General features: G+C 47.8%; 2 protein-coding genes across 24 annotated transcripts in view; one reads left to right on the forward strand and one right to left on the reverse strand.

Annotated features, from left to right (window-relative positions):
- Positions 1-10,035, forward strand: part of Tbcd (tubulin folding cofactor D) — a 159,163-nt gene extending 149,128 nt beyond the window's left edge. For all 4 annotated transcript variants that reach the window (XR_015630115.1, XM_087569203.1, NM_001271364.2 and 1 more), the window contains 6 exon segments: positions 601-678; positions 3,377-3,466; positions 4,139-4,226; positions 4,792-4,901; positions 6,440-6,524; positions 9,787-10,035. Coding sequence is in view for 3 of the 4 variants with exons in the window: in XM_087569203.1 (XP_087425329.1) it covers positions 601-678; positions 3,377-3,466; positions 4,139-4,226; positions 4,792-4,901; positions 6,440-6,524; positions 9,787-9,804 (469 nt within the window). In the remaining variant the exon portion in view is untranslated.
- Positions 9,077-22,715, reverse strand: part of Qtgal (queuosine-tRNA galactosyltransferase) — a 60,492-nt gene continuing 46,853 nt past the window's right edge. For 3 of the 20 annotated variants that reach the window (NM_001443684.1, XM_087573495.1, XM_087573498.1), the window contains 5 exon segments: positions 9,077-10,740; positions 12,591-12,684; positions 16,561-16,635; positions 16,980-17,048; positions 17,165-17,300. In NM_001443684.1, the coding sequence (NP_001430613.1) occupies positions 12,604-12,684; positions 16,561-16,635; positions 16,980-17,048; positions 17,165-17,300 (361 nt within the window). In that variant the 3' untranslated portion in view covers positions 9,077-10,740; positions 12,591-12,603. 20 annotated transcript variants of the gene reach the window in all.

Consider the following 22,715-nt stretch of genomic DNA (forward strand, 5'->3'; position numbering starts at 1 on the left):
ATGCAGCTGCTGAGGGATCTTTGCCTAGTTGGAGGTCCTAAAGAACTCCTTCTCCAGAAGCTTCAGCTTTAGGTTCTATCGTCAGCCCTACAGTCTGAGCACACACAAAACTAACTCAAAACAGTTTAATTTTGCAAACGGTTGTCCAGATGTTCATGCTGTCTGCCTGACTGTCCACTGCACTTGGTTTTGCACCTTGTCAGAACTGTCAGGTGTGTAGCTGAATGTTGGGCTCTACCCGGCCATCTGCACATCTTTGCATTGGGAGTCCTGTTCTTATCTTTGCTGTAGGTAATTACTAGAGAAGCCACATTGTCTGCAGCTTTATTCTTACTTTCCATAGTCGTTTTGGCATTCTTGTAAGTGTCATAATACTGGTATGTCTGTTTCTAGGAATTTGACAAGACTATCTTGACCCTTACCCCATCTAGGAAGAGCTGTCATGGTCTTAAGGGTTTATTGTTCTTGTTTGTTTTTGTTTGTTTTTGTTTTTGTTTTTGTTTTTAACTTGTCAAGGGCTCTACCCTGTTCCTCATATGGGTGGCTCTTGGTTCTTGGGTGCTTGTGTGGGTCTCACATTTGCTTATCTCCTCCTCTCAGAGTGTCTGTATCGCTGCTGAAAATGTTGGACCAGCTGTTGGCCAATGGGTGCTTTGACATCTTTACTGCCGAGGAGAAGTAAGTATCTGCTTGCTCAGTGCTTCCTGTTGGACAAAGCCTAGTTCTCCAAATTTCAAAAAAAAAAAAAAAATTTATTGATTGATTTTAGTCTCACTGTGTTGCTCCGGCTAGCTCCAAACTCTTGGTCCTGCCCCCTTAGCTTTTCAAGTACATTCAAATCTATGGCCACCAAATATGAAGACAGAACACTTGGGTCAGGATCTCAAGACCCAGAAGAAGACAGTGCAACCTCAGGCAGCAGATATCAGGATGGGGTGAACTAGCAGCCTGCTCTCCGGGTGGGAAGGTAGACTTGGACAGGTGGGATGGTCCACCTGTAGTAGGGCTAGTAGGCAGAGAGGGCTGGAAGTCGGAGCTTGAGATATGATAAAGGCTGGGTGGAAACAGCACAGCATGTGGGCCATGCTATGGAACCCAGGAGCATGCCTGCACCCATCACAGCTGAACAGAGGCTGTGTTCAGAGGTGCAGACAGCCATGCTGCATGAGCTCTTCTGGAGCCATCTCGGTGCCAGGTTGTCTTCCTGAGTGACTGACACCATCTTGGTGATCTTTGCTTCTACGAACGTCCTGTGGTCTTCACTGAATGCTCTCTTGGTTTATTTCATGAAGATGTCTGAGCATCTGCTGTTACTTAGAAACTGCCTGGTGGCGTTGGAACTTGCTTTACACTCACTGGTGGACTCAAATCAACAGGATCTCAGTTGATCTCCTCTCCCTTCTGAGCCTCTGCTCACTCCCGTTTACTGTCTGACTTCTGCCCCATTGAGAGGATCTATGCCCAGTTTTCATATAATCTGTTCTGGCATTTTGTTTTTCTTCCCTTGACCTTGGGCAGTGTCTTTGTACTTGCGTGCCAGCCAGCATTCGTGTGAACCCCAGAGCTCCATTGTCTTGGTGCTCTGCCTTGAGATCCTGCATACATCACACACCCGGGGTGGAGGAGACCAGCTCGCTTTGCTTGAAGTCTGTAGTGTCTGTCTTTGGTTTTTAACTGTTTGGCCGGGAAGTTAGATCTGTCTCTGCTGAATGCCTAAGATGGTTTTAACCTGACATACAGGGCGTCCCTCTGTCAGCGTGCAGCACTGACTTCCTAGCCTGCCTGAGTGTCTTGAGTGCTCACAGGGCACATCACTGGATTCATCTAGGAAAATGGTCTAAGGATTTGACATCTATTTTTCTGGCTTAAAATTTTCAAAATAAGATAGTAGGAAAGTGTATAACGTTGTGTTTTTACTTCTCTGTTCTTTATGGATTTTGGATTTTCTGCACATGTGAATGGAGGGCTGCCTCACATCACATGATTGTCCTTGAGGTGCTTCTGCTTACCCTATACCTCCACTTTTCCTCTCCTTCTTTTTCTTTGGAGTTTTTTGGTTTTCATTTTGTTTGGGGTTTTTGTTTGTTTGTTTGTTTGTATGTTGGTTGCTAATAGTATATGTAGTTTTGTAAAAAATCAACCTGACAATCTGATCTTTTAACTGAGTCTGTAAATGTACTTCATTTAATCTTACTATGTTTTTCATTAAAGTAATTTTGTTTGCTCCATGTTTCTACTCTCTGATTAGCAGAATCATTTTCCTCTGTTCCATTTTTCTTCATTTATTTGAGGCTTTTTACTCTTTTCGGTGCTCTTGGAGAGTTCCTGATACAATTTCCATTCACTGTGTTTTTGTACAGTTGTTCATGCTTGAGTGAAAAAGAAAAAAGAAAAAAGGAGGACATGAGTGCTCTTAGGTACAGTGGAGGAAAAGGTTTATTGTGGATAACAGAGGCAGAGACGTCTGAGAGAGTCCAAAGTGAACATGACCTTGAGCTGGGCCATGTGAGGAGCGGGGATAGCCAGGAGATCAAGAGCCCAGGAGGGAAAAGGGTAAAAAGGGCTGGCTTAGCAAAAGTGGGTAGATTACATATGGAAGGGCGCCTTACGGGAAGGGTGAGGGATGCTGGGAGAATCTGGTGGCCAGGAAGACATGGCCGCTCACTGAGACAAGCAGAGATTAGACCTTTTCATTGGAGGGCTCATGCCTCTTGGATCAGCTTATTGGGAGTCTGTCAAGAACCCTAGTGCATAAACCCACAGGGTTGCTGGGGACCACAAAGTTGAATGTAGACTTGAAGGGACCCAACGAGACCACAGACTGTATGTGGTGTGTCTAGAAGAGCATTAGAACTGTGCATAAGCCCTATAGGAAGGCAAGCTGAGGATATACAGTCCTGTGCAAGCTGGGAATGACAATGACCATAGCTCTAAGGAATACGACAGTCATTCTGTTCCCATAAGCACTTTAGGGAGCTAGTCAGGGAAGGACTGGATTCCTGTGACTTGGACCAGCCAGGGTTGACCTGGGAGCTGCTGTCATGGGCTATCCTGGAGTGTAGCAGCCCAGAATTAGTATTATTATCGGGGCTGACTAGGACTCCTCTGTAACCTAAGCCCATCACATGTTTCTTCCCACATAGTAGCACTCACCGGCAGAGTCTTTTGTGTTGGGGTGGGTCACTTGGATATGGTCACATTGTGACTGTGCCAGGGCCTGCCTGCCCAGTTTACATCTCTTCTCTGCTGTGCATGTTGGGAACCAAAGAAAGTGGTTGGTGTCACATGTCCCAGCACTGGATGTCATGACAGTGTTCATCGTATTGCTCTGTATTGCTGTGAAAGATGTACTTATAATAATGTCTTCTCCTTCAAGCCACCCCTTTTGTGTGAAGTTGCTCACACTTTGTAAGGAAGAAATCAAGAAGTCAAAAGACATCCAGAAACTTCGGTCAAGCATTGCAGTGTGAGTTTTAAGTGTTCCTGGGTGGAGACAGAAAGAGGAGGGACTTGGTGGGGTTCCTGGTGGGAGATAAAAGTTTTAATCACAAAGCTGCTTAAAATGGAGTGTTTTCGTGTTCATTTAGGGAGAGGTCAGACCACTCCTGTCAGCTGTGGCATTTAGGGAGGATTGACCAAAATAGGAAACCTATATCTCTTATGTGTTCATCTTATACATCTGTCACTTGCTCTGGCACCTTACTGGGCCTGTAGATGCTCAAAGGCCATCACAGGAAGGAAAATACATCTATACTAGTGCAGAGATCTGGGCACATGGGCGTGCACATGCTAGCACAGATAACTGGTGATGTACTGGCAATCACATGAGGTGTACAAGCATGCATACATGGAATGCAGGAATCTGGGTACACAAGCATGCACATGCTAGCACAAAGATCTCACCACGTATGGTGAGCACATGGGAGCACATCAGCATACAGTGCACAGGAGCATACAAGATAGCGTAGATTACATGGGAGCACACTGGTGCACAATACACAGATCTGTACATAGGTAAGCACACACGTTAGCACATGACTCGAGGTTCATGTTGTGTGTTTCCTGGGTCTTCCATGTGGGTCCTTGGGTAACAGCATGAGTGTGGCACAGCTCCATGTTGCCTGTGGGTCTCCTGCAGGCTCTGTGGGATGGTGCAGTTCAGTGGTGATGTGAGAAAGAAGGTTCTTCTGCAGCTCTTCCTCCTCCTTGGCCACCCTTTTCCTGTGGTGAGTGTGTCTGCCCCACCTCAAGGCTACCTACCTGGGACCCAGGTCTGTGCTTACATGTGACCTCTAAAGATGAGTGTCTGTTGGCAGGGCTTTGATGTAAACACAGGGTGAGATGGGTTCCAGGTGTGGGCAATCAACTGGTTGGTGTTTGTATGAAAGGAACACGGTGCTGGTACCGGGGAGCATGGGCATGGGAAGCACAGCCCAGTGTTAGGATTTCCCTCTCACCCAAGAAGTACAAATCTGAGAACCTTTACAGTGGTCTTTTGAGGTAGAGTGGGATGGCCCCACAGCTCAGCCTGTTTGTCAGAAACACATTGCCAGAGGTAGATCAGATCTCATATGATGTAGTATGTCACAGGAAATAACCAAGAGACAGCGAGACAGATTCCCTTGTAGGAGTTCCTACCGCACCTTTTGGTGGGTAAGCCTGTGATGGCAGAAGTACCCGGGCTGTGGCTGAGTTCATCTTCCTCCTTTCATGGACCTTCTAAGAAAGACCCCTGGGGCTCTCTAGGTGCTGATGGCTTTTCCTCCTGTTGACCTGCTGTTCTCATTCCAGATCCGGAAGAGCACAGCAAGCCAGGTATATGAGATGGTGCTTACCTATAGTGACTTGGTAGATGCTGAGGTGCTTGATGAGGTCATGTCTGTGCTCAGTGACACAGCCTGGTGAGTAGTGCCTGCCTGCCTGAGCCTGGTGATACTTTCTCCTGTCCCTGCAGCTTTTTGATGGAAAGAGGGGAGATATTTCAAATCCTCCACCTAAGAACATCACATCCTGGGAGCTTCAGGAAATGTTTAATGTGCAATCGCTTTTCTCTTGTGAGCAAGTGGCCAGAGTGGGTCAGACCCCTGCTGGTCAGAAGTCAGTGTTTCTCAGTAACTGCCACCAAGTGGATGTCAGCTACCTACTGTCATTTTGCTACTCCAAGGGCCTTGTGGTTTTTCCTCTGTTTTAATGATCTTAGAAACTTGTCTTCAAAGTCAAGAGGTGCAGAAGGGACAGTGGTGGTGTACAGCCTGTGGGTGCTATAGGCTGGGCCTGGAAACAGTTATTTATGGTCACAACAGCAAGAACCTATGACCCGTAATCCAGATGTGGTACACATGCATGGTCCTGCGCATATTTATATACAGGTTTGCATACATGATCACATAATGTGGCTGTTCATATAGTCACACATGTATGCACTGCTAAGCACATACAGTCACATATATGGAACTAGCGCTTGTGCACAGGTGCACTTCAAGCTGGCTTGTCCCCATTCTGTAGTATTTGGGAGGCACAGCCAGGCAGCTCAAAACACTGTTGTTGCCTATCAACACTGTTCCCTTAGAACGATGGAGAGCGGGCTTGCTGACCTCAGATACTGGCAGGCCTGTTGGGATTGACCAGGTTGCTTCAGCAAGTCAGGGTTTGTGCTCTCTTCATGCGTGCCCCTCAGAACAGTGACCTCCCTAAGGAGCCCCTGCTAGGATGTGACCTTCCTGCCTAGGTAAGAGCTGTGGGGACCTGGAAGGCCAGAGTGCACTTCAAGATCTTTGCTGTCAGTAGGAACTCAACTTGGTGCCTTCTCAGGAGACAATGGCCAAACCTCAGGATGGCAGACATTACTTCCAACTTTCTAATAAACTCATCTTGAGTGAGAACAGCTGGCAGAGGAAGAACTGTTTTGTTTTGTTTTTGTTTGGTTGTTTTTTTTTTTTAAGATTTACTTTTATTTTTAACAATATGTATGCATGTGTGGCTGTCTGTCAAGGCTCATGTGCATGTCTGTACAGTTGCCTGGGGATGCCAGAAAAGGGCGTGCAATTCCCTTGGAGCTGGGGTCGCAGGTGGTTACGAGCTACCCTACATGGGTGCTAGGGACACTGCTCCTCTGCCAGAGCACAGTGCCTGCTTTACAGAGAAGCTTTTTTTTTTTTTTAACTAATTTTACATAGAGAAAAAACATGCTTAATACTTAACAGCATTACATATTATTCCAATGAAAGCAGTCTAATAAAGCGCTCCAGAAGCCCTCTCAGTCTGAGGTAGCGTTTCTTCCTCATGTCCCCAGAATGGGGTGTGTATCAGTCCTGTGAAAGAGCTAGGTTCTCCTGGTGTCTACTCTGGGTGGTAGAGTTTTGCCCCAACACCACCAGGTCTCAAGGGGTGGAGTTGCTGAGCCATGTGACACAGGGGACTCAAATGTTTTCCTCCTTAGGGACTCAGAGCTTCCCGTTGTAAGAGGACAGCGGAATCACCTGTGTGACCTCCTTGGTGTGCCCAGACCCCAACTGGTTCCAAAGGTAATACTTGTAGTGGTACCTGTGTTGCCTGTTGTTCTGAGTTCTGGTCTAAAGTAAATGGGTCCCATGGTCAGTATTCATTGCTGCCATTACTTTGTCCAGACCAACTGGGAGAGCTTCGTCTCCTGCCAGGGTGGGCACGTTCTGTGTCTTTATAGTGTGCTGGCTGCACAGTGTCATCTTACTGATGTAGGCCACAAGTTGTGTCGGCTTCTGTCTTCTAGGAATTTGGGAAGGAGGCTGTAGTTTCCTCCTCATTCCCTGCCTGGCTGTACATCCTATTAGGGGCTCTGTCCTTCTGAGGACACCTGTCCCATCAGGCCATTTCTCTCCTGTCCACTGGGGCCCCAGCCTTCTTGGCTGCCTGTGCTAAGGCCTGTCCTCTCCACTTATCTTGGCCTTGGTGTGTTTATAGTTTCTGAGGACCCTTGTCCTGGGGTTTCACTTTAAGTTGTCATGAAAGCTGTGATCTGTTGTGTCTCTGGGCTCTCTTCCTATGTTCTATGGCTCAGTCTGTCTATGAGGACTTTAAAAACTTCTATGTATCGACTTTTCATCCTAGAAATATGCGTCCAGCTTAATACTCTTAGCCTCTTTGTGTTGTGGTCTACTCTTAAGGTTATGTAGTGCTTTTGTACCCAAGACCACCAGCTGAGGGTGGCTCCACCCCCAGTGGGTTGGTCTCCTCCACATCAATCACTGCTTAAGAAGACACCAGGCAAGCCTGCCTACAGTTTAGGCTTACACATAGATTCCCAAGTGCTCTAGCTTGTGTCAGGTCGCCATAAAACCAGCCAGCACAGGCAGCCTGCTGTGTCTGAAAGCTCTGTGTACCGACTTTACATGGAGAAGTTCAGTTTACTTGGGACAAACTGTTGTGTGACGGGAAGGTCCCTTTATGCTTCCTGTGTCAGATGATTCAGGGTCTTGTCACCACCACTGTCCAGTGACTGCACTTTGGAGTCTTATACACTGGATCACACCATCAACTGTAAGTCGATACAGACTGTGTGATGGGAGAGGCATGGCTCTCACAACAGCTCATGGCGCTCACCATGTCTGTTCTCCAGTTTTATCCTGCCCAAGACTGTCTGTGCTTTAAACCCTCAGAACTAGTTTGTCAGTTTACACTACCAGCCAGGTTGGCCTGGGACTATGTTGAGGCTAAAGGGAGCTAAGGTTGATTGACACTAGGCCCTTGGAAGGTCACCCTTAAGTCCTACAGATGGAGATGCTGTCTGTGTGATTGGTCCCCAGTTCATGCACCACTTGCATCTCTGCTTAGAAAGTTCATGTGCTAGTTTAATGACTCTTTCAATTTGTTCTTCAACACCATCTTCTGATCCCCTCCCTATACCTTTACTGGGTTATAGTTGTGCTGCTGTGACAAAATACCATGGCAACAGCAACTTAAGATGGCACTTCACTGGACTTATGGTTTCAGAGGGTTAGTGTCCATAATGGCCAAGCAAAGACATGGCAGTAGGAACAGCTGAGAGCTCACATCTTGATCCATAAACAGGAAGCAGAGCTCACTGGAAATGGAATCATTTGAAACCTCAAAACCACTCCCAGTGACACACCTCCAAAAGAGCCATACTTCCAAATCCTTCCCAAACAGTTCCACTAGCTATGGATAGGGTATTCACACATGAGCCTGTGGGGGCCGTTCTCATTTAAACCACCACAGCCACCTAGTAGCTCCTGTATATTCTCCATAGCTCACCTTCCAGGTGTGGTGAGCTAAGGAAGTGAATTGAGCTTAATAATCCCATTTCCATGTCAGAGGCACTTTCTCTGAGCCATGTTTTTCTTAGCATACACACATCTTAACAAGTAGATGTGCTGATGGAATGGACAGCAGTGTGTGGACTTGCTTTTCTTCTTGGAAGGGGCTGTTAGATGTTGTCTGTGGTATAGGCCTAAGGGTCTTTCCATTTGTTTGTACCCTTGACCTTGGGCTCTCTGCCCTTACAGAACTTGAGTCCTCCAGGAGTCCAGAAGCATCCTGGGGGTGAGTGGGGGAGAGCGGAACATTCTAATTGGCCAGCCTGTCTCCAATCTCAGGCTAGGCCTGGTCCATCTAGCCTAGGAGCTAGTAGACCTGGTTCCAGTATGCCTCACAGGGGTGACTTTTCTTCCTTGCTGGGAATGAGTGGATGTTTTTCAGGTCTCATGAGGTTAACCATGGAAGCCCCCCTGACTGGTATTCTCAGGTACTTATGAGCCTTTTGGCGGACTTTGCTAGGTTCTGTGTCTTATATATGCTCTCCAGTTTCAGGATGGAGGTCTCAGTTCTCCAACATTCTGAGAAACTCTGTATCAAGTGAGACACAAGACCCATTAGCACACATTTTTGTCATTTTCCTCCGTCTGCTGAGGAATTAATGTTTTGCATTTGTCTCAAATCTCCTTTAATTATGTTTAAACTTCGGGGGGGGGGTGCATTTAGAAGCTGTGTTCCTACTCTTAACATCTCTTCTGCTCACTGTTAGTGTGATGACATCTGTTTCCTGTCACACTTTCAATGTCTAGGAATGTTATAGTCAAGATCGCGCCTTAACATCTTTATTAATTAGCATCTCATGAGTTCATGTTTACTGTATAATTATAGGCAAGTTTACATCCACCATCTTTGTTTCCTATTTGACCTTCCTGTTTAATGTTTCTTTCCCCCTTATCTGAATTTCATTTCCTACCCTGTTAACTTGTTTCACAGCTCTGCTCTTCTGTCCCCGATTACCCTGTGGCCAGCACTCTTTCTTGACACATTACATTATCCCTGGCCTTGACCTCCTGCTGCAGAGCCCTGTCTGAAACTGGTTTGTACTAACCCTGAGGTCTTGGTATTCAGCCAGCCTGGTCTCCCTGGTCAGCTTCTTTCCGTACTCTTCTCTTTGCTTTGAGTCAGCTCTGTGCCTGAGCTCCTGTCATGGCTGTGTCATGTTGAGAGAGATTTTGTGTTTATTACACTGGGTCTGTGTGCTCAAGTCTTCCCAGGGCTTCCCCCTGTAGGAGCCATAATGAGATACACAGGTGTGGCCTGGTCGCTTGAGTGGCTCCAGGAGTGGTGACAACAGATGGCGACATGGTGTAGTCTCGGTCCTTTATGCACAGTGAACTTGAGTTTACATCTACCCTGACAGGCCACAGAGCTATTACTACAGTTCAGGCTGCCAGGATTCTGGTCATGGCTGGCTTTAGCCATATATCAAAGAGGGTGGGGTGGCAGCCAGCCTGATGTTGCCATGTTTCTTTACAGCCTGTTCCAGGAAGCTGAGCCTTGCCCGCCTAGCTGGGATGCTTTGCCCTGAGGCTCCACAACAGGCTTTACCATCATGGAAACTTGGTGCCACAGACTTCTGAGAAAGGTAGCACCTGCTGCTAGATGGATTGGGAGGCCATCCCCAGAGAGCAGCAATTCCTCATGGATGCTGTGCTCTGGTGACCTGGACTGCCCATACTTTTGCTGTCACACAGATGTGCTTCTCATTAAATCATGTATCACACAGCCCAGCCTCTGCCTGTCTCTGGGACATCTGTGCAAAAGGAGCTGGAGGATCTACTGTGGGCTCCTCTTCAGGGCCTTGCTGTGTGATTTGTGTATCATGATGGGTGTTTCACACCCTGGTATAGAGTTTGAAGTGCTGGGCGGATGCAGTAACAGATAGCCTCTCACATGTTCAGCCAGCCAAGCCACCAACAATATCACAATGGTCTGAGCAAGAGATCATGAGAATCCAGCATCCCTGTGGGAATGTAGATGACAACACTGGTCCAGGAAGCCTGGATCCTTTGCACCTCCTGTCCCAGGCCTGCATGGCTGCCTGTCCTGCTGTGGTAGCCACACGCCTACCTCTTCAGCCTCTCTGTCTCTCAGGCCTGGGAAGGACTGCTGATCACTGCTTATTAAGCTGTTGAGGATGGACATGTGGCTGAAGTGGCCAGGGCCTCAAGCCAAGGCCTGTGGTGATGCGTGTTCACTCAGGGCAATAGCCTCCATCTCACGGAGCCAGAACGGAGAGCACACAGGCTGCCGCCTTTATCGGGAGCCACTTTCCAGGCCTGAGACCTGCAGGTTTGCTGTGCTGCCCTGGTGGCTGAGGCCTGGCTCATACTTCATTCCAGTCTCGTACACCTTTCTGTTGTAAGTAGAAGAAAACCTGGCTGAGATCAGCAGAGACGGCCACGTATGATACTGGCTTTGCTGTCATGTCTACTGGGAAACAGAATTAGCTATTTTTAGTATTAATTATTTTAAAACACAATTCCAGACAGGACATTTTAAGACATGGAGACCAACTGGTTTCCAACAGACCTACTGATGTCACTCTAGCAGAGTAATGTCCCTTTCAGTGAGGTTTAATGGTTGAAGTAAAGGATGTTGTTCTCAGCTAGCCCCCTCTGCATGCAGATCCCACCTTAGGCAACTGTTTCCACCGGATACCTGGTGGTCTAGAAAGACCTCAGCAGGAAGGGTTTCCACTGAAGTTCTTAGGGGGAGCCCTCCTCTCCAGGTATCACGACAACTGGTGGGGTCAGGTTGGTCCATCACGGCAATAATGCTGAGTTATATGTCAGACTCAGCAAATATGGGGGCATGTGAGTGTCTAGGTACAAAGGAGTCGGGAAAGCTCTGCAGTGGGCATGTTTGGGCAGGAGGCCAAATAGGTGTTCGCCCACACAAGAGTGTTCACTTGGCCTCCTGTGAACCTATGATTTAACAGCAGGAAGAAAGTAGTTAGGGACACTGTGTCCACGGCCAGGTTCCTAAGCCTCGTCATGAAGTATTGATAGTGGAGTAGAGTAGCTAAAAGGCCACAAGAAACCTGATAAAACCCTGGGACCTTGTAGATGGAAAAACTGTCCTCACAGGAAGGAGCTGTGGCCCTAAAGGAGTCATCCAGTGAGTCCCCCAGACTCCTATGTTGAAAAGACTAGGTAATTCCAAGACAGAAAGATACAACCTCTAAGAGGATGAGGCCAGCATCCACAGACAGGGATATCAACCCATCACTAAGAACCAAACAATAGGGGTTGGGGATTTACCTCAGTGGTAGAGCGCTTGCCTAGCAAGCTCAAGGCCCTGGGTTCGGTCCCCAGCTCCGGAAAAAAAAAAAAAAAAGAACCAAACAATATACAACAGTTTTCCAAAAGCAAAGCAATAGGACTGGAGGTCTAACATCCAAGATATGGGAAGGCACAGTGCTGGAGAGGGAGGTGCCCGGGTTTCTTAAGTAGAAAGTTGTTAGAGCTCTGAGTCTTGGATGTATCTGACTGTAACAAGTTTAAGCCAGGCACACACTCACAGCCCATCATTCAGGAGGTGGAGACAGGAGGGCTGAATTCAAGACCAGCCTGGGCTACAAAATAAACAACAATGTAACTCAAAAAGATCAAAGCCTGAGATCAATCAAGATCTTGATCTAAAAGATCACTTGAGAAGTGAGATGTATTATTAAGGGTTTTATCATTTTAATGTGAAATGTCTCTGACAGCTTCGTGTTTGAACATTTATTCCCAGTTGTTGGCACCTTTTAGAATTAGGGCCTAGCTTGAAGTGGGTCACTAGACCTCAACCTTGCTTCTGGCCCCCTCTATTCTTCCTGCTCCACTAAGATGAGAAGGTGGAGAGTTCCAGCTGGGAATGACTTCCACCATCATGCCCTCCCCACCATGATGGACCCTCAAACCATGAGGCGTTGGCTGTTTGGAATTTGGTCACAGCAATAAGGAAAGTAGCCAGTACAGATGGTTTCAGAATGAAGAAAAGCTTAGCTTAATAGACATTTCTAAAACCCAGAACTTTTTGCAAACTCCTGCTTAAAAAGTAGTTTTAAAAAATTACCAGCTAGCTGGTGAAAGTTTTAGGAATTTTGCCTAAAGTGGTTCTTAGAACATTTAAGCCTCAAGGTATGTTGCAGAAACAGATGGGTGAGAATTAATGCAGTAAGTGTGTGGGGGGCAGGGGGAGATGCTGGAGGAAGCAGAGACTGAGTCGTCTGTGTGAAAGGGAGGCAGATCAGACAGGGCTCAGAGCCTACTAGCGTTGCTGTGTACACCCACCTCAGCAGCAGCCTCAGCTGAAGTGAACGAAGTCCCGGCCTTCTTGCAAGTGTAGTGACTTCAGGTTGTCTTCAAACTCACCCCCTGTGAGGTCCTTGGGGAGAGAGGATCCAGCTCAGTCAGACTTCCTCTTACTCTCTGGGATTCTTGCAAAGACTCAGGTCAGAGGCTAGGAGTGGGTCTACCTAATTTACTGTTAGGTGGCTCATAATGAACTTAAGATCCTCTATGGATTAGGGAGGAGGCCTGAAGAGAACCAAAGGCCACTGAGGGCAGTGGCTAGTGCTGCTGTTATATAGTTTTGTTGGGTACCAACAGTAGTGAGATACTGAAAGGTGCATTTGCCACCTGGTATTGACCCTCTACAGAAGGCATTTGAGCCACTCTCAGTTGGTCCAGGAATATTTCACCTTCCTTCTGTCTATCCAAGGAATTGTACACTGGGTATCTGCCCAGCGCCCACCCTCTGATTCCTCTTACCTGTCATCTCCCAGTCCCAGACAGGAGCAAGGCCCATTTTCTTGCTGAAGAACAGCCTATCGGCAGATGAAGTCTGGAGCAAGATGTAGAGGAACTGCACTGTTCCTCCTAAGTCATCTGTCCTTTGACTAACACAAGAGGCCTCTAAACTAGGCTGTCACCCTGATTCTACCTGTCCCACTACCAGTGCTAGAAATAGGAAGTGAAAAGCATTCTACCTGGGAAATCAGAAGTGTCCACAGTGGCTGCACCTGCTGCCCTTCCTCTCTTCCCTCACCTCTCCTTTCCCAACATCCAGAGAAGCCATCAGCCTTGGGCCAGGAGAGGTCAGAGCCTGCCCCAGGAGACCTAACATTGTTAAACACATCACTACTCATGTGCTCCAAATAGTTAACATAATCCTGTGAGGATGAAAGGAGAGGGTGACTGCAGGACACAAAGCTAACTCTGCCATCGTATTCCAGTTGAAGAAGCCCAGTTATAAATGTGACAGATGAAACCTAAGTTTCCACCAGATAAGTGGTGCTCAACCTTAAGCAAGATACTCCTACAACTACAGCAAGAAAGAACTCCAAAAGGATAGAAAACAGTCAGTTTGCCCATACAGGTGGTCTTTGGAGGTGTTCAACCTGACTTCTCCTCTGGGATAAACCATAGAAATGGGAGCTCACAGCAGCATGAGTGACAACTGAAGGCTAGAGATGACTCCCACAAGCCAGGGTCCTGACATGCCAACAAGATCCAATAGTCTACACAGTGGATGATCATATACAGGTGCTGAGAAGAACCGGACATAAGAGCAAAGAGTTGGGAGTCCATACACATGAGTGGCAAGCAGACAAGTGGCAAGCTGTGTGTGCACAGCTCTTCTCTGAACAATTGCATAGGTGAGCAGTCTGCACATCTCCATGGAAGAGCATCTGCTCTGTTCTTAAGGAGGCTGTAATTCTGCTATGTGAACGCATATTGTCCGTATTCTAAGAAAGCTACTTATGAAGAGAGGTGGAGGGCTAAATGTGACCTACAGTCCGTGCTTGCCAATCTGTGTTGAGATGAGACATTTTCTCTGCATATACAGCAGTTTATTTAAATAAAAATGTGAGACAAATTCTGGAGTAAGGAAGAGTAGCTTCCCTCTGTGGTAAGGCACTGGAATGCGAATTGGTGATTGGTAGAAAGAGACCCAGGAGCAGAAATGAGCATCTCAGCCATCACATTCCCTATCAGGAGAACGGGCTGCCTAAGATGTGAGGCTGAGACGATTAGATGTGCAAAACAGAAAACTTGGGATTCCTAGTTAATCTTTCTACCAAAGTAACTTCTCATTGTATCACAGATAAAATTAAGAAGCAAAAGTCCTAGATACAGATGTGGGCAGTGCTCTATAAAGTGTCATGCATGATCAAGAGTAGCCATCTCAGAATGAATCATACTTTCACAAGGGGAAAAGTCAAATAGTGTAAGTCATTCTAAATGGCAAACATCAGTTTATAACTTAAAACTCCTGAGCTAGAGATGGCTTCAGGAAAGTGTTTGCTGTGCATGCACACATGCATGAGGACTTTCGTTCATTCTCTAGCACCATTGTAAAGGCTGGGCATGGTGGGATATACCTGCAGTCGCAGAAGTGGGAAATCAGAAACAGAAGGACCCCTTGGGCTTGCTTGTCTGCTAGTCTTGCTGAATAAGGAAGTTCCTGGTGAGAGAACCTGTCTTGATGATGAAGCACTAGAAGGCAATGAGTTTTCCCACCAGCACATACAAACACACATGCACACAAACAGAAGAATATTCAGAATACACGGTACATCACAGGTGGGCCGTCTTCCTCATTGTGTTAAGAGAAATGCTGTAATGCTGTACCAGAGGACGCTTGGTAAAGGTACAAAACTAAGCAGAGGCCTTCCACTCCCATAGTGTCACCAGCGGAATGCAGTTCCTGACCCCACACCTGCTGCCGTGTGACATCACTCTACAGGGGACACAGACAGACACACATTTTCTCAGGGGCTAGAACCAAGGCCTAACCCTGCCATGACCTGAAGTGAGGTGTCACAGACTGGAAAACATGGATTGAAACAGGCTGAAGTCTGGCCTGTGTCCTCCAGTCTCAGCAGCACGGCCCACCACCTACTATCCCCTCCATGACCTAAGAACTGAGGTGGACAGCTGCAACTGGAGGCTGAGCTGCCTTTGCTGAGGGCCTACTATATCCATCTGGTAATAGAGAGGGTGACGCCTTGTCCTGGGGCTGCTAACATTCAGTGTGGCCATGCCCTCTCACCTGGTGTCTGGACTTTGAAAGAGAAAAACTATTTAAGAACAAAAGGCATCAAGGGAATCATACACAACTTACAGTGAGATCTTTAGAAATAAGACTGCCCTGGACTCAAAGCTTGAGAAGAATGATGGGTGGCAGGAATGATTTCAGAGACCAATGGTGAGCAGGTACAGAGTAACGGATGTACAAGGCCTGCTTGGCTCTGCTGCAGGATGCACCCAGGAGCTTCTCAGTGCAGAGACCGACCCATTTACTACAGTGAGTCAGAACTGTGGACAGGAAGTAGGGCTACTGACCAGCAGGATTCTACATGGTCAGTGACCTGGAGGTGGTCACATGGGCAAGACACACTGGCCCTCCACAGGCCAATATAAATCCCTTCCAGATGGACCTGTGACAGATGCTACCTGTCGATGAACGTGAGGTTTCTTACAGGGGAGAAATTCCTATGTAGGACACTAGACTGTCATCATAAAATCAGTTAATGTCACCATATTAAAGAATAATATCTCAAGAGCCAAGTCTCCTGAGGGCATGTCTACCAGGAACTTGACCTACCAAGGACAGTGTCCAGAGTAGATAAAGAAAGTCTAGCCTTAGCCCCAGTAAGACACTTGCTGTCTGGCCATTTTCAGCTTGGCACAACTGTTGGAGACCCATTCCTTGGAGAGACTGAGATTCTTTTTTGCACTGACCACAAGTAACCTCAGTTTGCACTGAAACAGGATGCTTGGCACCTATGCCCATATGACCAAAAATGGAGAAACCAGATAAACCAAAGGAGGGTCCTGTGGCCCTACTGGTCACCACCAAGCTATTATTATATGTGGGTAAGGCTGCCCTTTGAGTAGCAGGAACCGTGGCACCTTGAACATCATGGCTGGGCTCAGAACAATGGCTTTCAGTGTTTAAAGGAAAGAGTGAAAACAGCTTTGTAAGGGTGTTACCAGGGGTGCCCACCACCACCCTGTCCCTAGGACCCACAGGCCACTCTCCAGCTGCATCCAGCCCACAGAGCAGCAGCTATGGCCTCTAGCCTAGTTCAGGGTGTCCCTATGGCTGCAAGGTAAGATTTGATTTACAGTAAGAGTGTATAGGTAGTGGGCTATGTCCCAGGGCCCGTGGTCAGGTCTTGTCCTTGGTTTTGCTCCTATGATCAGAGTGGGACAGCGGATACCCAGGAGCCCTGCAGCCATTGCCAGTACTCACCAGCTTCACACAGATGACAAAAGGTGGCTGGGCAGCTTGGAAGTGCAGGATGGGAACCTTTGGCTTGGGTCTCTCCTACAGAGATGGTGGCAGTCGTGAGTCGTTAGGGCTTCACGCAGAAGGAACTCCTTGAGACCTGTGCTAGCCATAGCCTCTGCTCAGTAGCTGGTGATCAAGTAGCAGATGGGGACAGGACACGTGGTTGCACCCCCAGGTTCCGGCAGCCCCAGCCACCTGATAGCCACAAGAACCACCAACTCACTCTGGTAGGTCAACATTGAGACCCAGACTGAAGGAATGTGTAGGTAGCCATTTCCCCAAGGAGGGGCAGAGCCCAAGTGAGTGTAAGGGAAATCTGGCATGGTATGGAAGGCCCTTCCCTGTAAGGGGCTTTGGTGCTCTGCCACATGGCTACACACCTGTGAGTCCTCGTGGCAGTAGAAGCCCTTCCTGATCTTGTTCTTGTCAATGTCACAGAAGGCCACCACCTGGGGGGGTGAACATGGGCTAGCAGTTAGGTGGGGGTGGGGCTGCAGGATAAAGATGTGATGGCATCAGGGGAGGCAGGATAGTGGTCAACAGAAAAAGGAGGAAAGTGTCCTACCTTGTGCTGGCTGGCTGCAGTCAGGCTGCGGTATAACTTACGCCCCTGCTTGCCTGCATTCCAGATGGTGAAGGACTTCCAGTGAGGAAGGATTTGTTCCTCTAGGAAGTGGACACGGTGAGTCCAGATGGTCATCCTGTAGCCAAGTAGAGAGGGGAGCTAAAGTGGCCAGATGTGTGGGCTCCAGTGCCACCTCGCCCATTAGCCCTGGGGACGTACATGAGTGCCACACCCTGTTTAGGCTGGGAGCCCACTGAATCTAAACCATATCCAAGTGAGCTCTAACTCTGTTCTTTTGCCACCTCTCATAGGAAGAGGTCACCATGAACCATGTAAACAAATGCCCTTGGGCCACCCATATTGGTCCTGCTTTCTAGGCGGGATGTAGACCTGATATAGACCTGATGGATGGCTGTGTGTTCGTTTGTTCTCTCTCTCTCTCTCTCTCTCTCTCTCTCTCTCTCTCTCTCTCTCTCTCTCCCTCTCCCTCTCCCTCCCTCCCTCCTTCCCTCCCTCCCTCTTCGGCAGCTGTGTTAACATGTATAGGGTTCATGCAAAGCCAATGGTTAGCATCTCGTATCTTTGTCACTCTTCACGTTATTTTTTGAGACAAGGTTGAGCAGGAGCTCACCAATTCAGCAAGACTAGCTAGCCAAAAAGTTCCAGGAATTCTCCTGTTTCCCTTCTCGGCACTAAGATTACAGGTGTGCGTTGCCATTCCTAGCTTTTTGTGTAGATGCTGGGAACTGAACTTAAGTCCACTGACAGAGCACCTCTCCAGGATGTGAAACTAGTCCTTTTGAGTTAGAAAGTGAAAGGGAGTTGTAGTCCACCCAACAACATGGGTCTAATTTCCCATAGTCAATACTCAGAAGAAAGGTCTGTTAATACGAAGACATTAGGAAGTAAACTTTCTGCCTCAGGCTGTCCCTTGCCTCAGACAATCCCAGAGATGTCCCTTTCTGAGCACAGACATACCTGCTCCTGCTCCCAGGCAGCAGGCCCTTTGTTTGCAGATCTCCAGGGCTTGTTTCTTCTCAGGCCCCCCTGAGCTCTACTTACCCACTGTCCCTAATCTGAGGGCCAGGCCTTCCACCCTGTCTCTCTGCCCAGACCCCTAGCATCCTGGTCCTTTGGGTGGAACCTCTTGTGTCACTACCTACATCAGAGCACGTTTTGCCAGTTCAGCATTTTCCTGAGACCTCCCAAGTTAAACATTCTAATTAGGGTTGTGCTGGGCTCAGTCAGTGATTTTTGGTAGGGGATTCCCTAGGGGTTCTGGGGAACCACATTAAGTGAATAGCATTTAATTATGAACCCCAGCCAGTTCTGCCTATGGCTGTAGTGCCCCCCTTCAATGAGAAAGTCACAAGCAAGATATACTTCAATTCCATACGTATACCTCACTGCAGCCATACCATCACCTAAGGAAATGGAAGACCCTAAGAGTGAGAACCTTGACCTCACAGGCCTTGTGCAAGGAGCAGATACTTCACCAATGTCATAAGCCAAGAAAGGCCCTTCTGATTTCTATCCCTCAGCAAACCTTACATGATGGTACCAGTCAAGCAGCATGGTGGAGCCAAGGCAAAAAAGCAAGACTTGCCTTTTGGGGCATCTGTTCTGCCTAAGTGTGGATGAGGGTTCTCCTCAGAGTGGGTGTGAGGGAAATCCAGGCACAGGCTGCTCAGACCCTATGGTGCACCAGTAGGCAAACCTCCAACCCCATCCTGGCCACAAGGGTCTCCCTTGCCTCCTGCCTTCAAGTGCCCTTGAAGAGACCTGCTAGGGCTCATGACTGCACAAACACAGGAGATTTAGCAGGGGCTACCAGGCCCCTTCTGTCATCTCAGGCTTTTCAAGGACTGCCCTGTTCAGAGGGCTGCTTGTCCTTACCTGACCTTTTGAGGACCACCTGAGGGCCTGTCTCCACAGCCTTGGTCAGTACAAGAGGTCTGCTTTGTTCGGTGTCTGATCAAGACAAGATGAACATGTGTGTATATGCATCAAAACCAGGAGTGCATCTACAATGTGCTGTGTGGTATGAGTGCACATGTGAATGTGCACTTCTGCATGTGTGTTATAGGGCATGTACACAGGTAAGTAAACACGTGCAACACAGCCCCTGTTAGAGACCAAGCACAGGTGATGTGCTGGTGACATCCTGCCCATGCCCTAGCTGGGTCTACTGGGTGTTTCTGTGGAAGGAAAACCCTGCAAGATGTCACATATTCAATCTGTGAAGTTGGTTTGCAGGATGGTGGGTTTCCCTGTACAGTGAAGTCAGCTTGGTTCCCCAAAACACTGGGCACCAATGATTTTATAGAGGAATGACCCACCGGGACTGGGCTTTAGGCCTGTAAGGCCCTTAGCATTCTGAATTTTACTAGGTGGTCTCTAACAGAGGATGAGGGAAGTTATAAAAAGGAAGGAGCATTCTGCACTGGACTCGCTTCTCCTAGGAGTCTGCCTAGAGAACAGGCCATCTGGCACCTAGCACATCCATCTCTTTTTGCTATGAAACCATCAATTTAGAGCTTAGGGTAATAGCTAAGGGAACTGGTTTTCTTGGACCTGTATGTGAGAGTTTCTGAAACTTTCTGGGAAGAGGCTAAAACATCATAGACTCAGTACTGCATCAGCTCATAGGAGTCCTGGGGTAGGAGTGGTGGCCTATTCCCAGAGGATATGGCCAATGGCCAGGAGCATCTGTAGTCAGAAAAAAAAAGGCTATAAGAACACAGGGGACAGCCTGTCAGGTACCACTGCAGCAGTAGGTCAGCAGAGGCAGCCTCAGGCTGGACGCCAAGGATTAGGTCACTAGCGGTGTCACGTCTGGCCCCCCCATCCCTACTGAGGTGCTTCTTGTTGCTATGCGCTCATCTGGAGAAAGGGTCTTATCTGGTGCTCTTTAAACCAGCATCATATGGCCGTGGGAAACAAGGTCAGAAACTTATTTCTCTACAGACCTTAACCATGATTCCAGAAGAGGGCAGGCAGCATTTGTACCGTAAACGGCTAACCATACATGATCTGAAAGATGAAGCATCAGTAAAGGTAGACGGATGGCGTGACAACATACTAGGTTCAGCCGCTCTCAAGTTTAAGGAATGTTTGGTTCCTGGAGATGCTATTCTCGTGCCCTCTGCCATATGAAGTACTCCACACATATATAGAAATGACACAAATTCAGGTCATCTTGAGCTTTAAAAATGACAGAATCAAGACCATTGCCACCTGAGGTTTGGGCAAATTCAACTCTTAAGCAAGCCTCAGGTTGTAATTACAGCTTTTATCCTGGGAGGTGCCGCAGCTCACAGCTTAAAGACTTTAATCCAACACAGAAACTTACATTAGATCACTTATTTTTGTGCTGTGGGTGGCAAAGCTTACTGTGCAAACACAAAGGAGTGAGCTCTGTACACACAGGCTGCTCTATACACACAGGCTGCTCTGTTGAGAGACATGATGAATGCCTGCTGGGTGGGCTACAAGTCACCACCCAGGTGGCTTGAGCTTCACAGACCAGCATGGGAAGGACCTCCCTTACACAAATGACCACATGATCTCAAGGCATCTCATGCTCACGTGGCCTGCACAACGATGGTGCAAGATGGTTTCACCAGCCGGTAGAATTGGCACCAGGGACAGCTGCTACGGTGCTTTGTCACACACTCTACCTCTATCAGAGGACCGTGGGAAGGGGCGCCTTCCTTGGACAAACAGTGCTGTGTTTAAGATTTAATACAGGGTGATGTAAACCATACTAGGAGACTTTTTAAACAGTTGTACTCTGTTTCACGGCACTGCTGCTCCAAGCATCATGAGACGGCAGCTGGATTGATCGGTGGCGAGCATGGCCTTCCGCTCAGTGTCTCGTACACCTGGTGCTCCAAAGCACTGAGCCTGTTTACCTCCCAATACCCAGCAGCGTCCTCCTCTGCTTCCTAAAATGGTGTTGCAGAAACGGATACTTTCCTTAGCCATGTTACAGGATATCCCAGAAAAGTCCCCTGGCCTGGCTATCTTCTGTGAATGTTCTTAAATTACTAAATTAAAACTTTTACTTTTTGGTTAAATGTCTGTGGGGTGGCTAGTATTGTTAATTCTCTGTTTTATTTTTACAACAATCTTGCTATTATTCCAGCTTTTCTTCTTCTATTCCTGGCCTCTCCTCCTTTACCTGGAGTCTCTACTGCTCCATGGCACATGCTGAAGGCTGTGGCCTATACGTTTTTCCTTTGTGATTTTTCCCTTTGGCTGCCTAATTTCCTCATATTAGATTCTTCAAGATACTGTAATGATTTCTAACTTAATGCTTTGGTGGCTGAAGGTGCAACATTTTAGTACCACCATTCCCTATGTTGAAATCCTACCCCAGAGATATTGGGGACGTGAAGCCTTTGGCAGATGGCGCCCCAGAGAGTATGGTGCCTCTCCTGGAATTTGAGAGCACGTTAGGAAGATACCACTTGTGACCAACATGCAGACCTTTCAGTGTTGGGAGCAGCCTCAAGAGGGTGGAAGCAGCCTTCATGTTAAAAAGCAATTGTGCTTATGCTAGATCAAAGCAGCCATACCTGAGCCTGAACCTGCAGTTCTGCTTGAACTCAACAGATAGAATAAATCTGGTTGTCAGGTCGCTTAGCACCGGTGGTCAGGTCACTAAGCAACCCACCCTACTGTTCCCCCCGCTGGCCGATTTACCCAGCCAATATCCTGGTCATCGAGCCAGGCCCATTCTTTGGTGGTTACCTAACCCCTCCCCACATCTTGCTTCTTCCAGTATATCTTCTGCCTGAGAAAAATTAAAAATTGTCAGCTTGATCAGACTTCTTGACTTGCTGTCCATTCTTTGCGTCTCTTATCCCCCATCCTCTCCAAGGTGAACCCCAGGCCCTGGTCGACTGCCCTGCGGGTCGGGGCATTTGAGAAACAAACATCTATGGTCACAAGCTACTAGCCTACCAGTTTATCATAGGAAACTGGGCAGCTAAGATGTACATGGCATATCCCATACAGTTTCAGCCATTTAATATGAATTAAGACAGGTTCTACAGCTTAGTACACAACTCCTAGAGCCTTGCTAGCGTCTGCAGGGCTGCTGGAATCTTCTCAATCCTTACATATTTCCTACTTGTTTGTTAAGTGATGTAAAAGACTGATTAAATCTGCACAACATGTGCATCTGTTTGTGGGTTTCACTGTGTGTTCTGAGTTTCCCACAAGCCTTCAGGACTGCTATGTCCTCTGAGCATCTTTCCTAGGAGCTGGTCCCATCAGTGGTCTGCTTCCTGACAGCAACCCTGCAAGACGCTCCTCTCAAGCTGTGATTGAAGATCAGATGCAAGGAGGGCAAGTTCTGTTGTACCTGAAGCTGAATCTTGTAAATGGTGCAGGTCCAAGGTCCAGGGACCCACCCCAGAGTCACTGAGATGCTGGAGCCTGAAGTCTGAGTGGTAGACGTAAGATACTCAGGAGGGAAGGTCCACTCAGCTCCAGCCAGGTCAGGAACATAACCACTGCCACTCTAGAGCTGTAAGTAAATTAC

Source organism: Rattus norvegicus, chromosome 10, assembly GCF_021556685.1.
Source record: "Rattus norvegicus strain SHRSP/BbbUtx chromosome 10, alternate assembly SHRSP_T2T, whole genome shotgun sequence".
Lineage (NCBI taxonomy): Eukaryota > Metazoa > Chordata > Mammalia > Rodentia > Muridae > Rattus > Rattus norvegicus.